Raw genomic sequence first — 27,640 nt, 5'->3', positions numbered from 1 at the left:
TACCAGGTTTCCATAGAGTTCTGGTCTCAACACACGATGGTTTCAACATACAATGGTCGTCCTGGAACCAATTAATATTGTAACTTGAGGGACCACTGTATTCTGGGCATATTATTCATTTATTCAGATACAAGAACACTACCTCCATCTTGCAATGTAGAGATAGTTTGTAAAAAGACACAGTATGAACGCTTATTGACCAGAGACATAAAATTGTACTGGAATTTGGAACACACATTGCTGTTATATATGTTAAGTGAGACTTAATGGGGCCATTTGTGGTGGATGGGGTGGGTCTAGTTATGGGATTAGATAGTAGGGGTAAAGAAGTGATAACATCACATTTATGTGTATAAATCCAAAGGTAAGGGGTATAGATGACCAGGTATACAAACAGTTACAGACTTGATACATACTTAGGACAGAAAATTGCCTTCATACTCCTTAACTATGGAAGACGACAGCCCATCCCACCCGCTGTCCCATTTCTTGTAGGATATGAGAACATAACTGGCCTGTTCCTGCTTTGATAATGCTGCCATACAGTACCTGCACTGGTTTACATGGCCATATAGAAGGGGGAACTGTTATGGATAATAGATATAAAATAAAGATCATTCTTCTAAGATGGTGGTTACATCCTGTACTACACCCTGTGTGACCAACCAGCTTGGCACAGAAATCATGATGCAATGCTTACGTAAACATAGTCTACTAACCGATTACAATGCTTACACAATGTGCTACGCCCTACTGAAGAATGCATATTGTGTGTATGCAATACAACAAACAGAAAATCCATTTTAACCTAGCCTTGAGTCAGTGTGTGTTTTCTCTGTGCACGTATTACCTAATTTGGAGCAGGACATCAACCTAGAGCGGTCCCTTGGAACGCATCCAAAGCAGAACAGGTCCATCTCCATGTGTCTGATAGCAGATACTGGGTCTCCCTTTATGTTAAATACATCATTGAGTAGATCCATGAATTATCACTTACGGTATCTTCCCATTGTAATTTCAGATTAAGACTGCAGAAAGTCAACATAACATGGACTAATATAGAACACATTAACAGTAGAATACAAATGAGATGCTTTCTTGATTCTTACAATAACAAGAAAATTCTATAAGGGCCGCGAGAGAAGGATTTATTCTAATAGTCCACTTTACTTTCTCTAAGTGCCGTTTCTTCTCTTTATTTCTTGACCTTGCCTTGTGCAGCCACGGCCTCCATAGCCTTCTTTACTGTCTCCTCGTCTCCCAGGAAGGACATGGGTTTGATTGGCTTCAAGTTGTCATCCAGCTCATACACGATAGGGATTCCGGTGGGGAGATTAAGCTCCATAATGGCCGCGTCAGACATGCCTGCATGATGGAGAAGAAAAAGAAATGTATCAGAGATAAAAACTTGAGTATGGATTGTGATGACTTCTGCAAAGCAAAAAGACCATAAGGGTCTATTAACACGGCAGAATTTCTATGGGATTCCGCAGAATTTCAGAAGGTTAAATGGGAATGCGGAATCCCATAGAAGTGCGGAATTCCGCAAGCGGAATTTCAGAAGGTTGAATGGGAGTGTGGAATCCCATAGAAGTCTATGGGCTTTAATTTGAGGCGGAATTCCGCAATCAGAAATTCCGCCATGTGAATTGACCCATACGCTCTCACTGTTTAAAATTTAAGAATCCAGGCAAGAATCCAGGCCAGAATCCAAGCCAGTTGAGGGTAAAAAAGAAAAAAAATAACTTCACTTTCTTCTAAATTCTATGTCCCTGTTGTGTCTCCCACTGAAACTGCTGTAATAACACCATGTACTGTACATTGATGCTGCAGATCACTGGCTTTAGTGGTCTCTTCCTGCGAAGAGATTGCATGTGACCGCCACCGAGGCCAGTGATGCCTGCAGGTCCGGTGGGTGACACTAAAAGGGGTTATCCAGGAAATCCTTTCAGTACTTATGAGCTTCTGAAGTTAAGGTTGTTCTTTTCTGTCTAAGTGCTCTCTGATGACACTTGTCTCGGGAACCACCCAGTTTAGAAGCAAATCCCCATAGCAAACCTCTTCTAAACTGGGCGGTTCCCAAGACACGTGTCATCAGAGAGCACTTAGACAGAAAAGAACAACCTTAACTTCAGAAGCTCATAAGTACTGAAAGGATTAAGATTTTTTAATAGAAGTAATTTACAAATCTTGTAAGCACAAAGAAGATGTGAAAAGTATAAGACGGCACTCACCGGGATTTTCAGGCTTGCAAAAACTTTCTTTATTGCATAAGCAAAAGGTGCATAGCGGTGCGGTGTGAAGGCAGGTATCCTGGCCGGATACCTGCCTTCACACCGCACCGCTATGCACCTTTTGCTTATGCAATAAAGAAAGTTTTTGCAAGCCTGAAAATCCCGGTGAGTGCCGTCTTATACTTTTCACATCTTCTTTGTGCTTACAATTATTGTGTTTTTGGACTGAGCACCTAGTTGGATTGGCTTGTGTCAGTATCCACCTGTGTCCTCGTGGTTTACCGCAGTGATCACCGTTGCAGTGCCGGACTCTGTACCTTGTATACTTAATTTACAAATCTGTTTAACTTTCTGGAGCCAGTTGATATATAAAAAAAAAAAAAGTTTTTTCCTGGATAACCCCTTTAAGTTGCAACCACAAATTTAGGGTTGTGTTTTTGTTTCTTTTTGACCCTGCTGGTTGCAATCTTTTTACACCCCCAGAAAAACTTTTTTTTTACTAATAAATTCAATTGCAAAATGTCTCTTAGTTCACATTCAGTTTAATCTCACATCCGAAAAGAATCTTTCATGCTTTGGCACGTATTTTGGGAAATTTTTTGGATGTTAAAGGGATAGTCAAGGGAACTAAATTTTTTAGACGCTTATCCCCTATCCACAGAATAGGAGATAAGTGTCTGATCGCGGGGGGTTGGGTCCACAAGACCATCCGCGATCTCCAGTAACAGGGCCCAGTTACTTACATGTCCTCGGCAAGCTCCCACCCCCAACTTCCTGGACGGACACAAATGGCGGCCTGCTCAGCCAATCACTGGCCACATCGATGTCCCGGCTCAGTGGGTATGTGAGTGCTGAGCGGGCCGTCACTTGCGTCCATCCAGGAAGGTGGGGGCTGAAGTGCACTGAGCACACATAAGTAGCCGGGGCCCCATACAAGAGATTGTGGGGATCCCAGCGGTCAAACCCCCTCGATCAGACAATTATCCCCCATCTTGTGAGTAAGGGATAAGTGTCTGATAGGTTCAGTTCCCCGGTCTTCCTTTTTAACATGCCGAACAACTTTTCTTTAGCAAAAAGCAGTTTCTTGAGCTGTAAATTTTGCTCAAACCCAAAAAAAAATAAAAAAAAATAATAATGAAAAAAAAGAGTCTCAAAAAGCAAAATGATGCTGAAAAAAATTAGTTTAAGATTTCTGACAGTTTTTGCCTTTCAAATGAATGTTTGCATAGACTTTGGTCGTGTAATGTCACACAAAATGTTAGTGAATGCTGTTGCATGGCAAAGGGGGGAGATTTATCAAAACCTGTCCTGAGGAAAAGTTGCTGAGTTTCCCATAGCAACCAATCAGATTGCTTCTTTCATTTTTAACAAGGTCTCTGCAAAATGAAAGAAGCGATCTGATTGGTTGCTATGGGCAACTCAGCAACTTTTCCTCTGGACAGGTTTTAATAAATCTCCCCCAAAAAGTCCATCTTCGATTAATCTTCGGTCGCACGTTGCGCACAATTGACCCCAATGCAAGTCGTGTGTGACTGCAACTTGCTTGCGACTTCTATCACAACTGTAATAAAGTAAAAGGGGTATTCCATGCAAAAACTTTTTTTTATATATCAACTGGCTCCGGAAAGTTAAACAGATTTGTAAATTACTTCTATTAAAAATGTTTAATCCTTCCAATAGTTATTAGCTTCTGAAGTTTTCTGTCTAACTGCTCAATGATGATGTCACGTCCCGGGAGCTGTGCATGATGGGAGAATACCGTGACGTGACACCGGGACGTGACATCATCATTGAGCAGTTAGACAGAAAACAACAACTCAAGTTCAGAAGCTAATAACTATTGGAAGGATTAAGATTTTTTAATAGAAGTCATTTACAAATCTGTTTAACTTTCTGGAGCCAGTTGATATACAGTGACCCCCCGATCTACGATGGCCCCGACATACGATCATTTCAACATACGATGGCCTCTCAGAGGCAGCATTAACATATAACGAGAATGCCAGGGAAGAAGAGGCCATGCTGGAGCGTCGGAGACACCTCGGGGACAGTGATGGACGGCGACATCCAGGGCAGCGGTGACAGTCCGGAGCGGCGGGGACACGTGAGTATAACCTCCAATACCCGTGGTCTGCAACCTGCGGATCTCCCGATGTTGCAAAACTACAACTCCCAGCATGCCCGGACAGCCGTTGGCTGTCCGGGCATGCTGGGTGTTGTAGTTTTGCAACATCTGGAGGTCCGCAGGTTGTAGACCACTGTCCTATACTTTACATTGCACGGATCCCTCAACATACGATGGTTTCAACAAACGATGGTCCATTTGGAGCGGATTACCATCGTATGTTGAGGGACCACTGTATAAAAAAAAGTTTTGGCCTGGAATACCCCTTTAAGCAATGGCAAGCAGCAGACATGTTGCACAATTGTGATGTCCCAGTACGGAACATGGTCCTGCACTACACTTAGGTCCTGTCAGGTTGAGTCCCTCGGTGACCTGGGGGCTCTCCTGCAGTGTCTCCTCAGTATGTCAATGGATAGTCAGTATAAAGGACCTTTGGAGGACTCCAGTAAAACACATGACCCGCAGCTTGACCAATGGGCTCTGGCACAGCCCCCCTCTATAAGGAAGGAAGGTGCTGCAATTTGCCTCTTTGGCTCTTGTACCATCATCACTTTACTGAGATCAGCAAACACCAGAGATCTCAGTGCTAGTGTCCAGCACCTGGGAGGGCTCCAATCTACAGTCATTCCGGTAAGTCAGGTCTATGTCTGCTGTCACTACCTACAGTCTAGTCAAGTCTCAAGTCAATTAACTAACGTCTATTACAAGTATAATTGGTCCCAGGAAGCTGCAATGTCCTTCTGTGTTCCTGGCCACCTCTCTGGGATTCTGGCCTAGCTATGAAGATAATGACACCTATCTGACCTCAGTAAAGCCTCCGTTAAACCATAACCTGGTTGTGGATTCTCATTTTCACTGCTTAGCCATTGGAATAGCGGAGATACCGTTTGGGTGGTTCCGGTACCCAAAAACCACTCTGGCTCTGGCGTCACGAACATTAACCTCTTAAGGACCCATGACGTATGCATACGTCATGGGTCCCGGTCCTGCGATATAACGCGGGGTCACACGGTGACCCCGCATCATATCGCGGCGGGCCCGGCGTCATAGTGAAGCCGGGACCCGCCTCTAATAGCGCGCGGCACTGATCGCTGTGCCGCGCGCTATTAACCCTTTAGCCGCGCGCTCAAAGCTGAGCCGCGCGGCTAAAAACGAAAGTAAAAGTGCCCGGCTAGCTCAGGGAGCTGTTCGGGATCGCCGCGGTATAATCGCGGCATCCCGAACAGCTGTAGCACAGGAGGAGGTCTTCTTACCTTCTCCTGTGCTGTCCGATCGCCGAATGAATGCTTCAAGCCTGAGATCCAGGCTTGAGCATTCAATCGCCGAAAACACTGATTGATCCATTCCTATGGAGATGGATCAATCAGTGTAAAAGATCAGTTAATGCAATGTTATAGCCCTTTATGGGAGCTATAATGTTGCATAAGAAAAGTGTAAAAAAATCATTAACCCTTTCAATTATCCCTTCCCCTAATAAAAGTTTAAATCACCCGGCATTTCCAAAAATAAAAAAAACATTATGTAAATAATAATAAAAATAAACATATGTGGTATCGCCGCGTGCGGAAATGTCCGATTTATAAAAATATACCGCTTTTTAAACCGCTCGTTCAATAGCGTACGCGCAAAAAAATTCCAAAGTCCAAAATAGCGCATTTTTGATCACTTTTTATACCACAAAAAAGTGAATAAAAAGTGATCAAAAAGTCTGATCAGAACAAAAATGGTACCGATAAAAACTTCAGATGACGGCGCAAAAAATTAGTCCTCAAAGCGCCCTGAACACAGAAAAATAAAAAAGTTATAGGGGTCAAAAGATGACCATTTTAAACGTATAAATTTTCCTGCATGTATTCATGATTTTTTTCGGAAGTGATACAAATTCAAACCTATACAAGTAGGGTATCATTTTAACCGTATGGACCTACAGAATAAAGATAAGGTATCATTTTTGACAAAAAATGTACTGCGTAAAAATAGAAGCCCCCAAAACTTACAAAATAGAGTTTTTTCATCAATTTTGTCGCACATTGATTTTTTTTCCCGTTTCACCGTAGATTTTTGGGTAAAATGACTAATGTCATTACAAAGTAGAATTAGTGACGCAAAAATTAAGCCATTATATATAATTTTAGGTGAAAATTTTTAAGAGTTATGATTTTTTAAAGTTAAGGAGGAAAAATTGAAAATGAAAAAACGGAAAAAGCCCGGGTCCTTAAGGGGTTAAGGGATTAATATCACCTTGCCCCTGGGATTAATATCATCTTGCTCCATTCACCTACACCGCACACCCGAGGTCCCACCATCACCGTGGGTCGCCACACAATATATTTTTGTCAGTATAAAAAAAAACATGGCTCCTTTCTTCCAAAACAGCGTTGTATCTGTCCACAGTTTATGCGTTGTATCGCAACTCCATTGAACTAAATGTGGCTGAGCTGCAGTACCCCACACAACCTGGGGACAGGTGGGGCGCTGTTTTGGGAAGAAAGAAGCCATGATTTTCTTATCCTGCATAACGCCTCTAACCCCTTAATGACGCAGGACGGATATTTACGTCCTGCGCCGGCTCACGCGGTGCCCTAGCATCTCAGAGGCCATCGTATGTTGAAATGATCATATGTCGGGGCCATCGCAGGTCGGGGGTCACTGTATTAGAATATTGTTTACAGTAGTTATCTATTGATACGGATATTGGCCCTCATTTACTATTCTAAAGCCGACTTGTTTTGTCTGTCGCATCTTTGTCTGCGACATGTCGCAGATATCGTGCACCAGTCTGCGACACGATGCAACATTTTTTCCCGACGGACCCGATGTGGATTCTCCCAAACCCAAAAAAGGGGCGTAACCCGACATTTCTGAGCTTTCCCACGTATTTATAAAGCTTTCCAACCCGACTTTGTTCAATTGTTGTGGATTTTTTCTCGACAACTCAGAGGAGTTGGAAACCAAAACCAACAAAACCCACATGCGACAAACAGGATGCGACATAATAATAAATACCAGGGGAAAAAAGCAGTCGGGTAAGAAAGCAACATAGACTTTCAACCCGATTTTCTAAGTAAATGAGGGCCTATGTGTATTGTCATATTGCAGGTGTGTTACCGCTGCTGACCATTAGGTGGCACTATAAGAGGGCAGAATGGGAGGAAGCAGCTGTGGATATTTTTATATGGCTTCTAGAATTGGCGTCCTCAAGAATAGTAACAGGGAGGCTTAGGAATGAGAGATAGAAGAGGAAGGGTTGTATAGAGGTCAGGGAGAAGTACGTGCGGTGACAGTAGTTTGAGGAGGAGAAATGGCTATAATGAGAGTATATACACATGAATAGTCATCTTATAGCCTAGGTCTTCAAATGCTGGACCTCCGGATGTTGCAAAACTACAACTCCCAGCATGCCCGGACAGCCGTTGGCTGTCCGGGAATGCTGGGAGTTGTAGTTTTGCAACATCTGGAGGTCCACCGTTTGGAGACCACTGTCCTATAGGGTGGGGGTTATACATATAACTTGCTAACTCCTGCGGAAGAACCGGTGTAAGGTCATTTTGGAAAATGTCACTATAAGGTCAATTGGAAAAGGTCAGGGTAACTGAACCAGACAGATGATGAGCGGGGACAGGTGTATGTAAGCAACCAAGCCAGATACTAAAAGAGGCGTCTAAGAGGTGACCTAGCCCCAAAGGTTACCCTGTTATATGGCTCAGTATATATATATATATAGATATATATATATATATATATATATATATATACCCTACAGTGGTGACCCATATCAGCAGTAAAGTATTGCATGTTCTTTATAGAGGTAGGGTTCACAGAATTGTCTAAGTTAAGAAAAAATATGGGCTCTGTCTTCCATAAACAGCGCCACATCCCTCTGCAGGTTGTGTGTGGTATTACACATTTAAAGGGGTATTCCGGTGGAAAACTTTTTTTTTTAAATCAACTGGTGCCAGAAAGTTAAACAGATTTGTAAATTAGATATTTATTAATTAATTTATATCAAACTGATAATCCGGGATCACAGGGCCCTTGTAAATCCACAGAGTCAGAGAGATTTAGATATAAATATAACATATAAAATCATAAAAAATCATAAAAATTCATATATAGAAATTCATAAATATAGAAATAAAAAAATAAATATATATATGTATAAGACCACTGGAAATGGTAGCAGCTAATTCAAATCGGCACTCTGGATAGCAATTGGTATGTCATAAAATTATAGGTAAATGTCCATTAAAGTGCCATTGCAGTCCTAGAAGAACATCACAGTCTTTCACACTTATAGAATGTCCTTTTGATTGTAACAGTTAAGTGGCAATTGTGTAATAATCAGGTGTCTGTGACCTCAGACTTTGCCAAAGCAACAATGTTTCTTATATCATACAGAGCAATTGTAGGATACTGTCTTCTTTAGTTCAGTAGCACTGGTTAGTATACTCAAATACCGGCAATTCATTCAAACGATGCGCATAGTATTAAAGTGGATTTATCTCACCGGTCCGGATGCAATATACAGATGTATAGTTACCGCTCTTTGCTTATCCTCAGCGATGTTTGGCAGCCGTCTGTCCCTGCTCTCTGGCCTGAGATCGTACCGCTGGAGTCTCTGCCGACTCCTATTTACGCGGTGCTATCGGATGGTGGGCAATGTACACAGGGGCTGCAACGCTTGCAAAGGCAGGTATTCCAGGTGGCATCCTCGTGCAGGTAGCACGCGTTCCCGGTCTTTGACCGCGCGCTCAAGGAATGTCCGTGTGATAGCTGGTGGTTTCTATGGACTGCAAATAGAGATGGTTAAACATGTGGTCTCATAACATCTCTTAGAGGGGGTCGCCGGACGCGTTTCAGCACCCACTAGGTGCTTTCTTCAGCAGCTTGGATATATTGGCTATATCCAAGCTGCTGAAGAAAGCACCTAGTGGGCGCTGAAACGCGTCCGGCGACCCCCCTAAGAGATGTTATGAGACCACTTGTTTAACCATCACTATTTGCAGTCCATAGAAACCACCAGCTATCACACGGACATTCCTTGAGCGCGCGGTCAAAGACCGGGAACGCGTGCTACCTGCACGAGGATGCCACCTGGAATACCTGCCTTTGCAAGCGCTGCAGCCCCTGTGTACATTGCCCACCATCCGATAGCACCACGTAAATAGGAGTCGGCAGAGACTCCAGCGGTACGATCTCAGGCCAGAGAGCAGGGACAGACGGCTGCCTGACATCGCTGAGGATAAGCAAGGAGCGGTAACTATACATCTGTATATTGCATCCGGACCGGTGAGATAAATCCACTTTAATACTATGCGCATCGTTTGAATGAATTGCCGGTATTTGAGTATACTAACCAGTGCTACTGAACTAAAGAAGACAGTATCCTACAATTGCTCTGTATGATATATAAGAAACATTGTTGCTTTGGCAAAGTCTGAGGTCACAGACACCTGATTATTACACAATTGCCACTTAACTGTTACAATCAAAAGGACATTCTATAAGTGTGAAAGACTGTGATGTTCTTCTAGGACTGCAATGGCACTTTAATGGACATTTACCTATAATTTTATGACATACCAATTGCTATCCAGAGTGCCGATTTGAATTAGCTGCTACCATTTCCGGTGGTCTTATACATATATATATTTATATTTTTATATTTTTTTATTTCTATATTTATGAATTTCTATATATGAATTTTTATGATTTTTTATGTTATATTTATATCTAAATCTCTCTGACTAGTGGATTTACAAGGGCCCTGTGATCCCGGATTATCAGTTTGATATAAATTAATTAATAAATAAATATGTGATTTATCTTGATATTAATAAACAAGTGTGTTCCTTATCCAGAGACCTTGAGCCTCAACTATCTTTATTGTTTAGTAGCCCTTTCTCAGACATCTTAGGTACAGGTGTCAGTTTGAGTTGCTCGGGTTGTTGTAGTGAAACTTTCCACAGGAGCCTCTCCATTCTTTACAAGATTTGTAAATGACTTCTAATAAAAAATCTTAATCCTTCCAGAACTTATTAGCTGCTGAATACTACAGAGGAAATTGTTTTCTTTTTGGAACACAGAGCTCTCTGCTGACATCATGACCACAGTGCTCTCTGCTGACATTACGAGCACAGTGCTCTCTGCTGACATCTCTGTTCATTTTAGGAGCTGTCCAGAGCAGCGTATGTTTTTTAATGGGGATTTTCTCCTACTCTGGACAGTTCTTAAAAAAAAAAGGATGCTCATTCTCAGCAGTTAATGCGATGGCCCCGACACATAAAAGCATCGTATGTCGATGCTGACATCGACATGCGATGGCCTCTGAGAGGCCATCGTATGTCGATTTGATCATATGTTGGGGCCATCGCATGTTGGGGGGTTACTGTATATATAGGATTCATTACACTTACCATCCAGATGTTTGACAATGCCCCTAAGGCTGTTCCCATGGGCTGCAATGAGCACCCTCTTGCCAGCGAGGATCTGTGGGGCGATGACTTCATTCCAGAATGGGAGGGCACGGGCAATAGTGTCCTTTAGACTTTCACATGATGGAAGCTCAGATGCTTTCAGGTCTTTGTAGCGTCTATCCTGTACAAGAAGCAGAGAATGTAAGTAGTGTCCTGTATAACGTAGTATATACAATTAATACATGGGACATACACCTTCACAGATTTCTATAGGCTACTCTGAGAAGTGGATGGTCTATGCCAGTGGTCTTAAACTTGCGGACCTCCAGATGTTGCAAAACTACAACTCCCAGCATGCCCGGACAGCCGTTGGCTGTCCAGACATGCTGGGAGTTGTAGTTTTGCAACATCTGGAGGTCCGCAGGTTGAAGACCACTGGTCTATGCCTACAGACTGTCATAGGTCAGGGCTTTAAGTTCATCAGAACATCAGTACAGACATTGATGGGATTAAAGGAGTTATCCAGAATGAGAAAAACATAGCAGATTTTTTTTTTCCAAAAACAGCACCTCTCCTGCCCTCAGGCTGTGTGTCGTATTGCAGCTCATTTCCCCTGAAGTAAATAGTGCCAACTGGTGTGGTGGTGTTTTTGGAAGAAAGCTACTACCACCTTAACAGATGTCTGCACCATCCTATATCACCCATTTTGGTGCCAATGCTGCAGTTTTTTTCAATGTCCATCATTTTCATAAGATTTCGACACAGTAGATTCCTATCTAGTGATTGGCTGAGCGTGCACTTCCTGTGTGTCGAGCACAAAACAGTAAGCGCTGGCACTGCTCACCCGAAATGGGCACTGTCTGGACGGGCACAGCAAGTATAACATTTCTTTTTAAATTTAATGCCATCCTGAGCCCATAATCTCCTCAAAGTATAAGTTTAAAGTTTTGAGCCCGCGCGGCCCAGCATGGGGAGAAGCAGGCCACGGTGGGCAGTACGGTTGCTAAGGCAACAGTGCCTCTCTCAGCCAAGTTCTGTGCACAAGCACTTTTCTGATGAACGGGACTTGTGCACAGGACTGTATGGAACAATACCAACAATAAAGGAGGGTCAGAACAATCCTTGCCCTCTCACCCCAGAGAAAAACCACACAGACAAACATAATCCTTTTGCTGGACTGGAGGGGTCAGTCACAGCTTTTATAAAGCCATAAATTGACCTTAAGGGTAGGGTCACATGTGCCGTATTTTGCTGCATATTTGCTGCTGCGTATTTTCCTACCCATGGAAGTCAATGGGAAGTAAAATTGGTACCCATTGACTAGCTACATAGAAAAATATATGCTGCATAGGAAAATATGCAGCAGCAAATACGCAGCAAAAGACTGCACATGTGACCCTACCCTAAAGCATAAAATTTTCTCTCGTAATGGCTTCAGAATGGTGCATGAAGCAGTATGCCAGCCGACATAACGGGCAAGTCCGCCTTCAGGCTCCTTTTATTTCAAATCTCTCTGTCTTAGGGTATGTCCACACTGCGTAATTCCTGTCCAATTCCATGCAATGAACGTTAACATCAGTGTGAATGTGTCTGAAATTGATCAGCGCAACAAAGAACATGTTCATTCTTTGCGCTGAAGTCCTCAAGCCCTGCATTGCCGTCAGCACGCACATACAGGAGAAGGCGTCCCCTCTGTGTGAGCCGTATCTGCAGCTTACACAGAGGAGACGTGACCTCAGCCCCCACACAGCACGCAGTACATGCGCCGATGACGTCACTCATCAGCATCTGTACTGTGGAGGTGAGAAGACGCGGGCCCCTGCTGCTGAGGAGATCGCTGTGTGGGACATCAGGTGAGCATCATTTTTTTTACTCTGCCCATACCTATGGGGAAGAGGGGAGAGGGGGGTAACTCTGCCTATACTTATGGGAAAGAGGGGGGGGGGTAACTCTGCCTATATCTATGGGAAAAGGGGGGGTAACTCTGCCAATACCTATGGGGAAAGGGGGGCGGCAACTCTGCCTATACCTATGGGGAAAGGGGCGGCAACTCTGCCTATACCTATGGGGAAAGAGGGGGGGCAACTCTGCCTATGCCTATGGGGAAAGGGGGGGTAACTCTGCCTATACCTATGGGGAAAGGGGGGGTAACTCTGCCTATACCTATGGGGAAAAGGGGGGGACTCTGCCTATACCTATGGTGAAAGGGGGGGAACTCTGCCCATACCTATGGGGAAAGGGGGGTAACTCTGCCTATACCTATGGGGAAAGGGTGGGTAACTCTGCCTATACCTATGGGGAAAGGGGGTAACTCTGCCTATACCTATGGGGAAAGGGGGGGGCGTAACTCTCCCTATACCTATGGGGAAAGGGGGGGTAACTCTGCCTATACCAATGGGAAAGAGGGGTTGACTCTGCCTATACCTATGGGGAAAGGGGGGGGGGGGTAACTCTGCCTATACCTATGGGGAAAAGGTAGTTTAACTCTGCCTATACCTATGGTGGAAGGGGGGGTAACTCTGCCTATACCTATGGGGAAAGGGGGAGGAACTCTGCCTATACCTATGGGGAAAGGGGGGTAACTCTGCCTATACCTATGGGGAAAGGGGGGCATAACTCTCCCTATACCTATGGGGAAAAGGGGGGGGGGTAACTCTGCCTATACCAATGGGAAAGAGGGGGGTTGACTCTGCCTATACCTATGGGGAAAGGGGGGGTAACTCTGCCTATACCTATGGGGAAAAGGGAGTTTAACTCTGCCTATACCTATGGGGAATGGGGGGGGTTAATTCTGCCTATACCTACAGGGAAAGGGGGGGACTCTGCTGCCTATACCTAAGAAGAAAGGGGGGTTAACTCTGTTCCTATACCTATTGGTATATTCTGCTGCATATACCTATGGGGAAGGGTGGGGGGCTAACCCTGATGCCTATACCTTTGGGGAAGGGGGTTAACTCTGCTGCTTATACCTACAGGGAAGGGGAGGGGTTAACTCTGCTGTCTATACCTACAGGGAAGGGGCTTAACTCTGCTGCCTATACCTACAGGGAAGATGCCTAACTACTTACCTACATACCAGGCTATCTAACTACCTACATACCCAACTACCTAACTATGTACATACCTGGCCTTCATACTTGTCTGCCTAACTACCTAGCTAGCCCCTACGTACCTGGCTTGTCACCTACCTATATATCTGGCTTCTTTATTCACCTACTTATTTACCTATTTACCTGGCTACCTACCTACCTGCCCTTTTACTGTGCAGGACACCAATGATGGCTTTATAACAGTTAGGGGGTTATAGATGGAAAGATTGTGTAGAGGAGGGGGGGGGGGAAGTCACTGGAAAAATGCAGAGTCTGACATGTTTATCCTGCAGATGTTAAGAGATCCACATGGCGGTCTTATCCGGTCAGAGAAGAAAAGGAAAGAGGACGCGGCTGATCAGAAAAGATTTAATTGTGAGTCCCAAAATGTAACTGTAATCACTTATATGGTGTACGGATCCTGTGTACAGCTGATATCTACCACCATATGGTCCTGTATGTAATCATTTATATTGTATACAGATCTCTGTACAGCTGATATCTACCGCCATATGGTCCTGTGTATAATCACTCATACAGATCCTTTATAGTATACTGGTCTGTGTATAGTGGTTTTATTCAGTACAGTATGGCGGTATTATCCAGTTATTGTGTGCTGGTATATATTTACTCCTTGTATAGCAGTATTATTGGTCATGGAAATTTACCTACATTAAAGTGTTTCTAACATATATAAATTTTAGTTTATTGTGTGTGGGATTTGGGTGGAATAGGGGCGTGGCAGAAGATTGACGAGTTGCAGAACCTAGCAGGGGCCCTTGCCTTTTTTTGGTCCAGGGGCCCCAAGTGTTGTCAGTTCTCCCCTGCCTATGTAACGGCTATGGGACCATATGGGTGTCTAAATCTATATAATATACAATCCACTATTATAATAAGACAGAAATGGTCAGACCATAAAGCTTCTGAGACACATCATGGTACGGCCATGGGATAGCAAAGGAAATGAAGTGTGCAACAAGTTCTGTGCTATCTGGTGTATATCTATGAATAGAGATTAATGGAAGCCATTATTGTTCTTCCTTACCTTGGAGATGAGCTTGTAGTAAGGATGATCTTCTCCCATGGGTGGTGGAGGGATGTCGAAAGACCTCCTCCAGATCTTCACTTGCTCCTCTCCATGCTTCTCTGCGGTCTCTGCCTTGTTGAGTCCAGTCAGTCCTCCATAATGACGCTCATTCAGCCTCCAGGTCCGGTGCACCGGTAACCACATCTGGTCGGTGCCATCCAGGATATACCACAGTGTGCGCACTGCCCTCTTCAGAACAGATGTGTAGCAGATGTCAAACTCCATCTTTGCTTCTTTGATGGCCTGAGCTCCTCGTTTAGCCTCTTCTACCCCCTTCTCACTGAGTTCAGCATCGAACCATCCACAGAACCGATTTTCCTGGTTCCATGAGCTTTCGCCATGGCGTACGATGACCAAACGGTGAGGCATGGTGGCTTTCAAAAGTGTGTACTGTCTAGAGCTGTGACTACTATGCCTTAGGCTGATGGCCTCTGAATGTTCACTGTGGCTTCTGAGTGGGGAAACAAAGCCGTGAAGTTAGTCAGATGAATATCCTGGTCCCTGAGATGTCCCCCGAGTCCCACCCAGGTCATCAGGCTTATATACCCAGTGTTACTTCTCATGGTGTCCAATCACTAGGCAGTGACAGGTGTCCAATGGGAGAAGTGGAAAGGGGGGGAAGAGGCTCAAAATAGTCTCACCCAACAGCTGGTACTGACCTTTAGCAGGGCAACTGTGGACGTATCAGCTAAAGGTCACTTACACCTTTACACTGCAAGAATGTCAGGCATGGAAAGGAATAGACTGCATGTTGTAAAGTGGGTGAGATTATTGGATTCTGCTCAGTTTGGTGACTCTTATTTAGTCTTATTTAGTGTGACAATTGGGTTTAGCTTTATCCTGTTTACTGCAACATACAAAGGTAAAACAGGTAGTGTTCAGATGATGGTGGATACTAACTCATGAGCAGCTTTCTGTAGCTACACTTGGTTGCTAGACATAGGAAAAATGTACAACAATCTAATATAATAAACTTCATTTCTTTATTATTTTTAAGATATATGGTTGTTGTGAGTTAAAAAGAACATCCAAGGTAAATTCACACAGTACAGAAAAGTTGCAGATTTTTGCAGGTACAATCCACAGTGAAGTACAATGCTAGGTAAGTGCATATTGGACAATTTTAAAATCCCCAATATGTCATTTTCTGTGGCAGATTACTTGCAGATTTGTTGCAGATTTTCTCCATTAACTTCAATGGGGAAGAGAAAAACTGCAGTGGTGAATTTTGTTGTGGATTACCGGCAGGTCCTTAGTAAAATCTCATTTATGGAGTCCTCTACCAATCAGATGGAAGTCTTTAACTTTGTAGGTCAGCTACTTATCAGCTGCTGTATGCTCCAGAAGAAGTTGTGTAGGTCTTTCCAGCCTGACCAGAGTTCTCTTTGCTGCCACCTCTGTCCGTGTCAGGAACTGTACTGTAATTTGCGCCTGCTCTGGGCAATTCCTGACATGGACATAGGTGGCAGCAGAGAGCACTGTGCTCAGACTGGAAAGAACTACACAACTTCCTCTAGACCAGTTAATTTCAATTTTTGTAGTACTCTTTTGAGGAGTGCCATACCCCAGCTGGGATGCAGAGTGATGGTTGGAGCAGGGGGTTGCAGAAAACAGGCTGCAGCAGGGGGTTGCAAGAATGAATGCCTATCCAAATCGACAGGAAAATCTGCAGAAGCAAGTATGCACTAAATCCTTATCAAAATCATCTTTTCTGATTTCTGTGGATTTTCTACAGAAATAGTCTGCAGCAAATCCATCCTGTGTGTAGAGACCAGAGACCTTCATTCGAGGCCATCATACATTAATAGATTGCATATTGATGCCATCATCAGTATGCTATGGGGGGTTGCCATCTGGTTTGCAGGCACCAGATCAAGAAATGTTGCATGCAGCGTTTTATAATCTAGTGAACCCAGGAGGAGCTATGTTAGATGGTCCATGGGTCTGCAGTTGGTATGTAGTATGTGACACTATCCTTAGGGTATGTTCACACGGCAGATTTATTGCAGAATGTCCGCCCGGAAAATGTCTGGTGGACATCCCGCAGACATCAGACGCAGGTAGAACATGTCGGCATTAGGACTGCTAGAAAATAACCCCTCTCCATAGATGCCTTAACCCCTTAAGGACACAGGGTTTTTCCATCTTTGCACTTTTGCTTTTTCCTCATAGTTACATAGTTAGTAGTTACATAGTTACATAGTTAGTACAATTGAAAAAAGACATACGTCCATCAAGTCCAACCAGAGAATTGAAGGGTAGGGGTGTGGCGCGATATTGGGAAAGGGATGGGATTTTATATTTCTTCATAAGCATTAATGTTACTTTGTTCCAGGAATGTATCTAATCCTGTTTTAAAGCTGTTAATTGTTCCTGCTGTGACCAGTTCCTGAGGTAGACTGTTCCATAAGTTCACAGTTCTCACGGTAAAGAAGGCGTGTCGCCCCTTGAAACTAAACTTTTTCTTCTCCAGACGGAGGGAGTGCCCCCTCGTTCTTTGGGGGGGTTTAACCTGGAACAGTTTTTCTCCATATTTTTTGTATGGGCCATTAATATACTTATATACGTTTATCATATCCTCCCTTAAACGTCTCTTCTCAAGACTAAACAATTGTAACTCCTTTAATCGCTCCTCATAGCTAAAATGTTCCATTCCCCATATTAGTTTAGTCGCACATCTCTGCACCCTTTCCAACTCCACAGTGTCCCTTTTATGGACAGGCGACCAAAACTGAACAGCATATTCCGGGTGAGGCCGTACCAATGCTTTATAAATGGGGAGTATTATGTCCCTGTCCCTTGAGTCCATGCCTCTTTTGATACAATATCCTGCCGGCCCTGGAAGTAGCAGCCTGACATTGCATGCTATTCTGTAGTCTGTGATCTACAAGTACACCCAGATCCTTCTCTACCAGTGACTCTGCCAGTTTAATCCCCCCTAAGACATACGATGCATGCAGGTTATTAGTACCCAGATGCATAACTTTACATTTATCCACATTGAACCTCATTTGCCAAGTGGATGCCCAGACACTTAGTCTATCCAAGTCATCTTGTAACTTATGCACATCCTCTATAGACTGTACCGTGCTACAAAGCTTGGTGTCATCTGCAAAGATAGAAACAGAGCTGTTAATACCATCCTCTATATCATTGATAAATAAATTAAACAGCAGCGGGCCCAGTACTGAACCTTGGGGTACACCACTAATAACCGGGGACCAATCAGAGTACGAATCATTGACCACCACTCTCTGGGTACGATCCATGAGCCAGTGTTCAATCCATTTACAAACTAAAGTTTCCAAGCCCAAAGACCTTAACTTACCTGTCAGACGTCTATGAGGGACAGTATCAAACGCTTTGGCAAAATCCAGAAACACTATATCCACAGCCATTCCTGTTAAGGCTTCTACTTGGTTTGGTTTGACAACTTCTATCCTTAGTAAACCCATGCTGGCAATCACTTATAATACTATTATCCCCTATCTATTCCTGTATGTAATCCCGTATAAATCCTTCAAACAATTTACCCACAATGCACGTTAGACTTACCGGTCTATAATTGCCTGGCGAAGACCTAGAGCCCTTTTTGAAGATTGGCTCCACATTCGCCTTGCGCCAGTCCCTTGGCACAATACCAGACACCAGTGAATCTCTAAATATCATGAACAGGGGTACAGATATTACTGAACTTACCTCTCTAAGAACTCTTGGGTGTAGTCCATCCGGTCCTGGAGATTTGCTTACATTTATATCACTTTACTTACCTTGTACCATCTCTACATTAAGCCAGTTCAGTACATTACATTATGTGTTACCAGCACTGACCTGGCCAATGTCAGCTCCTTCTTCCTTGTGTATACAGAACTAAAGAACCCATTCAGTAGCTCCGCTTTCTCTTTATCGCCTGTGACAACCTCCCCGTTATCATTATTAAGGGGTCCTACATGCTCTGTCCTTTTTTTTTTTGCATTTATATATCTTCTCATCCCCTTCTAAAAATCATAACGCTATCAATTTTGCACATACAGACCCATATGAGGGCTTTTTTGCGCCACCCATTGTACTTTATAATGACATCAATCATTTCACCACATAATTTACGGCAAAACCAGAAAAAAAATATTTGTGGGGCAAAATTGGAAAAAAAACGCCATTTAGTAAATTTTTGGGGCTTCTGATTCTATGCAGTATACTTGTCGGTAAAAATGACACCATATCTTTATGCTGAAGGTCCATAAGGTAACAAGGATACCCAATTTATATAGTTTTTTTTATTTTACTACTTTAAAAAAATTATACCTACATGCACCAAAATTAGTATGTGTAAAATTGTCATATTCTGACCCCTATGTTTTCCATACATGGGGATGTATGAGGGCTCATATTGGTACCATTTTGGTTTCAATGGGACTTTTTGAACACTTTTTATAAATATTTTTAGAGTATACAAAGTGACCAAAAATACGCAATTTTGGACTTTGGATTTTTTTTTACGTTTACGCCATTGACCATGCGGTTTAACCCCTTAAGGACTCAGCCTATTTGGGCCTTAAGGACTCAGACAATTTTATTTTTACATTTTGTTTTTTCCTCCTCACCTTCAAAAAATCATAACTCTTTTATATTTTTATCCACAGACTACCATATATACTCGAATATAAGCCAAGGCCCCTAATTTTACCCCAAAAACCCAGGAAAAATTATTGACTCGACTATAAGCCTAGGGTGGGAAATACCGTATTTCAAATTTTTAACCTAAAGTCTACCTGCGTCTTATACGCCGATAAGCCGCTGCAGTTCAATGATTTAAAGCGGGCACTTTAAATCAATGAACTGCAGCGGCTTTGTAGGTGCAGAGACCGCCACCGCTGTCGGCTTCTCTGCCCCTGCCTGTCCTGGGGTCTAGAGCCCTGCTGCCGGCCCTTCTCTCCCCCTGGCTATTGGTGCCGCTGCCCTTTCTCTCCCCCTGACTATCAGTGCAGGCGCCCCATTGCCGGCGCCAATAGCCAGGGGGAGAGAAGTGGCGCCGGCAAAGGGGCAGCGGCGCCGACAGACAGGGGGAGGGAAGGGGCAGCGGCACCCATTGCCGGCGCCGCTGCCCCGTTGCCTCCCCCATCTCCGGTTGTATAATTACCTGTTGTCGGGGTCGGGTCCGCGCTGCTTAAGGCCTCCGGTGTGCGTCCCCTGCATCGTTGCTATGTGCTGCGAGACGCAATGACGTCACTTGTCATTGCGCCGCGCCGTGCAGTGCATAGCAACGACGCATGGGACGCAGGGAGTTGTAGTTTTGCAGGGAGTTGTAGTTTTACAACATCTGGAGGTCCGCAGGTTGAAGACCACTGATGAAGGGATTGACAGGCGGAGACTTCACCCGAGTATAAACCAAGGGGGGCATTTTCAGCACGAAAAATCGTGCTGAAAAACTCGGCTTATACTCGAGTATATACGGTAGTATGAGGGCTTGTTTTTTGTGCGACCAGTTGTCCGTTGTAATAACATCACTCACTGTACCATAAAATATATGGCGCAACCAAAAAAATACTATTTGTGTGGGGAAATTAAAATGAAAACCACTATTTTGCTAATTTTGGAAGGATTTGTTTTCACGCCGTACAATTTACAGTAAAAATGACATTTATTCTTTGGGTCAATACGATTAAAATGATACCCATGATAACATACTTTTCTATTACTGTTGCACTTAAAGAAGAAAGCAAACTGTTTAACCAAATTAAAACGTTTAAAATCTCCCTATTTTGAAGACCTTTAACTTTTTCATTTTTCCGTATAATCGGCGGTATGAGGGCTCATTTTTTGCGCCGTGATCCATACTTTTCATTGATACCATATTTGCTTATATAAAACCTTTAATACTTTTTTTATAATTTTTTTTTGAATAAAATGTTATAAAAAAGCAGCTATTTTGTAAATGTTTTTTTACATTTTATTTTAATAATTGGTATATTTACGCACGCGGCGATACCAAATATGTATATAAAAATTTTTTTTACACTTTTTGGGGGTGAAAATGGGACAATTTATGTTTTTATTGGGGAGAGGGGGTTTCTCACTTTTTTTTTAAACTTTTTTTTAAACTTTTTTTACTTTTATTTTTACACTCTTATAGTCCCCATAGGGGACTATTTATAGCAATCATTCGATTGCTAATACTGTTCAGTGCTATGTATAGGACATAGCACTGATCAGTGTTATCGGTGATCTTCTGCTCTGGTTTGCTCGATCTCAGACCAGAGCATAAGACCCATGGAAGGCAGTGGAGGCAAGTGAGGGGACCTCCGGCTGCCATGCTGGATGATCGGATCGCCGCGGCAGTGCTGCGGGCGATCCGATCATCCATTTTAGTGTCCGTGATGCTGCAGGTGCCGTGATCTGTATTGATCACGGCATCTGAGGGGTTAATGGCGGACATCCGCTGCAGCGCATGACGCGAGCATCGCTCCGATGCACGCGGTTATGCATAGGACGTAAATGTAGCTCCTGGTGCATAAAGTAGCAGCTCACCAGGACGTACATTTATGTCCTGTGTCGTTAAGGGATTAATTAACGTTATGTTTTTATAGTTCGGACATTAACGCACACGGCGATACCACATGTTTATTTTAAAAAAAATTTATATGGAATTTGGGAAAAGGGGGGTGATTCAACTTTTAATATGGAAGGGGTTAATGGGTGTTTTTTTTTAAAACTTTTTATTTACCTTTTTTTTTTTTTTTACACTTTTAGTCCATAGAACCACATTGATCTGTGTGCTCTGCGCTTGATTGATAAAGCCTGGTCCTGCCAGGCTTTATTATTGTCAGAGCCGCAGCAGCCACAGGACATGAGGTAAACCCTCCAGCTACCTCAGCAATGGATTGCCCCCGCGATACCCGACATGCGGAGATTGCTGCGGGCGGCTATTAACCCTTTAGATCTCCGCTGTCAATGTTGACAGTGGCGTCTAAAGGGACATTTAAACGCTTCCTGGTAGTCCAGTGGGGGGAGCGGGGGGGATCCACCCCACTGGACTACCAGGGAGCGTTTAAATGTCCCTTTAGGCGCCACTGTCAACATTGACAGCGGAGATCTAAAGGGTTAATAGCCGCCCGCAGCAATCTCCGTATGTCGGCTATTAACGCCGGTCCCCAGCTACAGCAATCAGATGGGGGCCGGCTGGTATGACACGGGCTCGAGTCGGGAACTCGCGCCATACACCGCTTTCTGTCTCAGGATGACCCGGCTCGTCTCTGGACAGCAACCAGTTATTAAAGAGGAATTCTGGCAAAAGTAAACTTATCTCCTATCCACAGTGCTCGGACCCCGCGTGATCAGCTACTTTTCTCCTATCCTGTGTATATGGGATAAGTTTATTTTTGACAGATTTCTCCTTTAAGGGGTACTCTGGTACTTAACAACATATCCCCTATCCCCAGGATAAGGGATACATCCTCTCCCATAAAGTTTTGTTTGGAAGACCGGACAACCCTGGGTACTCATTTAGTCTCCAATATAGGCAAAGTAAAGAACAAGTTCAATAGAAGCTGCTTGACCCCAAGCTGTGAAAATGTATTGTAATAGTGTATAGTTATGTTCGTAAGAATAGATATACTGTATGATTTGCATACTGACAAAGTACAGATTGTATCCTCTGCCTTTAGAATTCACCTGTGCAGTAAAATGTGGACTCATAGGTCTGGGACTCGTGTCCTCTGAAATAATGTTTGGAATCTTCTTCCTGTATATCATTTTATTTTACAATGGAATCTCCTTATCGTTATGTGACAAATATGAACTCAAGGAACACCAAAATATAATGGGGGGGGGGGTATATTAAGGCTGGTGTAGGCATGGGCATTCCTAGAGCATTTGGCACCCGGGGTGGACCCTTTGTTTGGCAACCCCCCACCCACCCCCACCCCCCCCACACACACACACGCACCCCCCTTAATTACACCCCCACCTTTCCCCCCCCCCCTTAATTACACATCCTCCCTCCCCTCCCCCCAGGGGCGGACTGACAACACTCGGGGCCCCGGACCAAAAAAAAATACAAGGGCCCCTGCTAGGTTCTGCAACTCGTCAATCTTCTGCCACGCCCCTATTCCACCCAAATCCCACACACACAATAAACTAACATTTATATATGTACAGGGAGTTAATATATACCACCACACAATAACTGGATAATACCACCATACTGTACTGAATAAAACCACTATACACAGACCAGTATACAATAAAGGATCTGTATACAATATAAGTGGAGAGAGTTCTGGCTTGGCATAAATCCCAATCAGTTCTGAGACTTCTTAAATGGAGCCTGAGCTGTTTTGCAGGACACACTACCTGTGAAGGTGGTGTGGTGAGCTAATTAAAATATTTTTTTACCCAGAAGCCCACGCAGTGCTAAATGGCCTAACTTGAATCTCCGTTACACCTGAAGAGGTGTCCTCTCCCCGAGGAAAGTACTGACCCCGTTTAACCCCTTAAGGACCGGGGTTTTTTCCGTTTTTGCATTTTCGTTTTTTGCTCCTTGCCTTTAATAACTCTTTCAATTTTGCACCTAAAAATCCATATGATGGCTTATTTTTTGCGCCACCAATTCTAATTTGTAATGACGTCAGTCATTTTGCCCAAAAATCTACGGTGAAACGGAAAAAAAAATCATTGTGCGACAAAATTGAAAAAAAAACGCAGTTTTGTAACTTTTGGGGGCTTCCGTTTCTACGTAGTACATTTTTCGGTAAAAATGACACCTTATCTTTATTCTGTAGGTCCATACGATTAAAATGATACCCTACTTATATAGGTTTGATTTTGTCGGACTTCTGGAAAAAATCATAACTACATGCAGGAAAATTAATACGTTTAAAATTGTCATCTTCTGACCCCTATAACTTTTTTATTTTTCCGTGTATGGGGCGGTATGAGGGCTCATTTTTTGCGCCGTGATCTGAAGTTTTTAACGGTACAATTTTTGCATTGATAGGACTTATTGATCGCTTTTTATTCATTTTTAAATTATATAAAAAGTGACCAAAAAAGCACTATTTTGGACTTTGGAATTTTTTTGCGCGCACGCCATTGACCGAGCGGTTTAATTAATGATATATTTTTATAATTCGGACATTTCCGCACGCGGTGATACCACATATGTTCATTTTTCTTTTTATTTACACTGTGTTTTTTTTTTTATTGGAAAAGGGGGGTGATTCAAACTTTTAATAGGGGAGGAGTTAAATGATATTTATTAACTTTTTTTTTTCACTTTTTTTTTGCAGTGTTATAGGTCCCATAGGGACCTATAACGCTGCACACACTGATCTTCTATGCTGATCACTGGTTTCTCATAAGAAACCAGTGATCAACGATTCTGCCGCATGACTGCTCATGCCTGGATCTCAGGCACTGAGCAGTCATTCGGCGATCGGACAGCGAGGAGGCAGGTAGGGGCCCTCCCGCTGTCCTGTCAGCTGTTCGGGATGCCGCGATTAGCCGCGGCTATCCCGAACAGCCCGACTGAGCTAGCCGGGAACTTTCGGTTTCACTTTTAGCCGCGCGGCTCAGCTCTGAGCGCGCGGCTAAAGGGTTAATAGCGCGCGGTGCCGCGATCGGCACTGCGCGCTATTAGAGGCGGGTCCCGGCTTCACTATGACGCCGGGCCCGCCGCGATATGACGCGGGGTTACTGTGTAACCCCGCGTTATATCAGGAGAGCAGGACCAAGGGCGTACCTGTACGCCCTTGGTCCTTAAGGGGTTAAAGCCACAGGCCTCTCACCACAGCCAAGCCAGATCACCCTGTTCTGTACTGACGAGGGGCAAACACCCCGAAACAGCTGTCTGCAGATGGGTCCTCTTTCCTTCTGGAGAGAGTTCTGGCTTGACATAAATCCCAATCAGTTCTGAGACTTCTTAAATGGAGCCTGAGCTGTTTTGCGAAGGTGGTGTGGTGAGCTAATTTAAATATTTTTTTACCAATATAAGTGATTATATATAGGACCATATGGTGGTAGATATCAGCTGTACACAGGATGTGTATACCATATAAGTGATTACAGTTACATCTAGGGACTCACAATTATGTATTTTCTGATCAGCGGCGTCCTCTTCCCCCCCCACACTGGGTGTAGGTGAACAATTTTTCTACACCTTCAATTTGTGTGGTGTCAATGTGTACGTTCGCCGGATGTAAGTGGTTGCCAAACATCTTGACCTGGTGAACAACTTTTTTTTTTTTTTTTAAATGTGCAACTTTTAAAAAAATGTCGTCCACAAGCAGCTTTGTAAGCCAGGTCTGGGCTAGTGTATGTTTAAGTTGTAATTGAGGACATTGCACCAAACTCACAACTTTTTTTTCTTTCTCTACCCAGATAAAAAAAAAAAAAAAAGGGATTTTTTTGCCAAAATCAATACAGGGGTGAAGCAGCAAAAAGTCACACTAACTTTGTGCAACAGAGAAATTGCTGTGAGTGACATTGCTCTATACCAAAAAAAAAAAAAAAAAACTCTAAACCTGTTAATTAATCACCCCCCCCCATGATTTTGTTGGAGTTGGCTTGTATTTAGATAACCTCTTCCCAAAATGGTCTAGAGTATCTGTTTAGGTGACTTTTGGCACTCAAGGTTTGTCCCTTAGCTTAACCTTGCCACATGCCTGATCCTTTGTCTCCTCACTATGGCTGTAAATATGTATTCTATATATTAATGGAGGAGGTTGGTGACCGTTATCTATAGTTGTTTTTCCCAACCAGGGGGCCTCCAGCTGTTGCAAGACTACAACTCTCAGTATGCCCGGACAGCCAAGGTTGTCCCCAAAATGGCACCAAACTACAGCTCGACCCATAAAAAAAATAAATAAATAAATAAGCTCACACACAGCTCCATCCAATAAAAAGTATGGATTGACCGATATTGATTTTTTTAAGGCCAATACCGATAATATGTGAACTTTGAGGCCGATAGTCGATAACTTATACCGATATTACGGTATAAGTTATCGGCTATGTACCCCCCACCCACCCACCCGCCCCCGCAGAAGCCGCTGCAGATGAATGATTTAAAGCAGGCGCTTTAAATCAATGAACTGCAGCGGCTTTTGCGGGGCCAGAGACCGCCACCGCCACACCCTTCTCTCCCCCTGCCTTTCCTGGGGTCCTCCCTAGTCCAACCACCGCCGCTGCCCCATTGCCTCCCCCATCCCCGATTTTATAATTACCTGTTCCCGGGGTCCGCGTCACTTCTGGCTCCTGCGGCGTCCTGAGCTGTCACTGTGCGCACTGACAGTGACATCACGTAGAGGACGTCACTTGTCATTGCGCAGCGCACAGCAATAGCGCAGGACGCCGCAGGAGCCAGAAGTGACGCGGACCTCGGGAACAGGTAATTATAAAATCGGGGATGGGGGAGGCAATGGGGCAGCGGTGGCGGCGGTCTCGGGGCGGGGCATAATCGGCATATCGGCAAGGTAATTGCCGATACCGATAATGTAAAAAATCGTGAATATCAGCCGATAATATCAGCCAAACCGATAATCGGTCGATCCCTAATATAAAGTAAACTTTTAGTTCTCAGAATATTATGGCAACACAACAGATTTTTACAGGGCTATGCCAAGATTAGAGTTTATCACCTATTCATAGGATCAGTGTTAATTGTCTGATCAGTGCAGGTCTGACTGCTGGGACCCCTATCAATCAAGAGAATAGGGGTCCTGAGTGAACCTTTTGAATGAAGAAGTGGACTGTAGTTTACTATCTTCACTAATCTCATAGGGGGAGATTTATCCAAACCTGTCCAGAGGAAAAGTTGCCCAGTTGCCCATAGCAACCAATCAGATCACTTCTTTCATTTTTAACAAGGCCTCTGCAAAATGAAAGAAGCGATCTGATTGGTTGCTATGGGCAACTAGGCAACTTTTCCTCTGCACAGGTTTTGATAAATCTCCCCCATAGAGTTTGAATGAAGTAGTAGAGTGCATAAATGATTGCCGAATGCGTCACTCAAATAGGGGCACTTGGGACCCCCGTTCTTGTGATTTGTGGGGTTTTAGTAGTCGGGCCCCCATTATTCACCTATTAACTACCCTGTACATGGGTAATAAGTTGTAATATTGGAATATTTTCTATAAGTATTACATTCAGTATTGCCGTCAACCTACAGAATAAAGTTAAAGGGGTACTCTGGTGATAAACAATTTTTTTTTTTTTTTTTAATCAACTGATGCCAGAAAGTTAAACAGATTTGTAAATGACTTCTATTTAAAAATCTTAACCCCTCCAGTACTTATCAGCTGCTGTATGCTCCACAGGAAGTTCTTGTCTTTTTGAAATTCTTTTCTGTCTGACCACAGTGCTCTCTGCTGACACCTCTGTCTGTCTCAGGAACTGTCCAGAGTAGGAGCAAATCCCCAAAGCCAACCTATCCTGCTCTGGACAGTTCCTGAGGCAGACAGAGGTGTCAGCAGAGAGCACTGTGGTCAGACAGAAAAAAAAAATAATAATACATTTTATTACAAAAAAATGTTAATGTTTATTTTCACAGCCCAATGCTACAAACTTTCCTCAAAGTCTGAATACTCACTACATCCATAGATGATTTTTTTTGAACATTTTTTGGTAGTTTTCACTATATTAGTGTGGTGAGGGTGTGATGCAGGGCAGATGGAATTACCCTACAGGCAGAT

General features: G+C 43.6%; 1 protein-coding gene across 1 annotated transcript; it reads right to left on the bottom strand.

Annotated features, from left to right (window-relative positions):
- Positions 1 to 108: 108 nt before the first annotated feature.
- PGAM2 (phosphoglycerate mutase 2) lies at positions 109 to 26,741 on the bottom strand. The gene is made up of 4 exons (XM_056569202.1): positions 26,588 to 26,741; positions 14,910 to 15,402; positions 10,776 to 10,956; positions 109 to 1,365 (listed from the first exon to the last, which is right to left on the bottom strand). The coding sequence occupies exons 1-4, from the start codon at positions 26,725 to 26,727 to the stop codon at positions 1,196 to 1,198; spliced, it is 984 nt and encodes a 327-aa protein (XP_056425177.1). The 5' UTR covers positions 26,728 to 26,741; the 3' UTR covers positions 109 to 1,195.
- Between the last annotated feature and the right edge of the window lie 899 nt (positions 26,742 to 27,640).

This window comes from Hyla sarda, chromosome 4 (genome assembly GCF_029499605.1).
Source record: "Hyla sarda isolate aHylSar1 chromosome 4, aHylSar1.hap1, whole genome shotgun sequence".
NCBI classification, from domain to species: domain Eukaryota; kingdom Metazoa; phylum Chordata; class Amphibia; order Anura; family Hylidae; genus Hyla; species Hyla sarda.
This window is presented reverse-complemented; position numbering and strand designations above follow the sequence as displayed.

Excerpts from the sequence above, each read along its gene's own strand:
- PGAM2 (XM_056569202.1), bottom strand. The coding sequence starts at position 26,727 with ATGAGATTAGTGAAGATAGTAAACTACAGTCCACTTCTTCATTCAAAA. Across the intron at positions 15,403-26,587 it reads AACACTGATCCTATGAATAG|AAGCCACAGTGAACATTCAG; the intron begins GTGATAAACTCT and ends TTCCCCACTCAG. Across the intron at positions 1,366-10,775 it reads CATTGTCAAACATCTGGATG|GCATGTCTGACGCGGCCATT; the intron begins GTAAGTGTAATG and ends TCCATCATGCAG.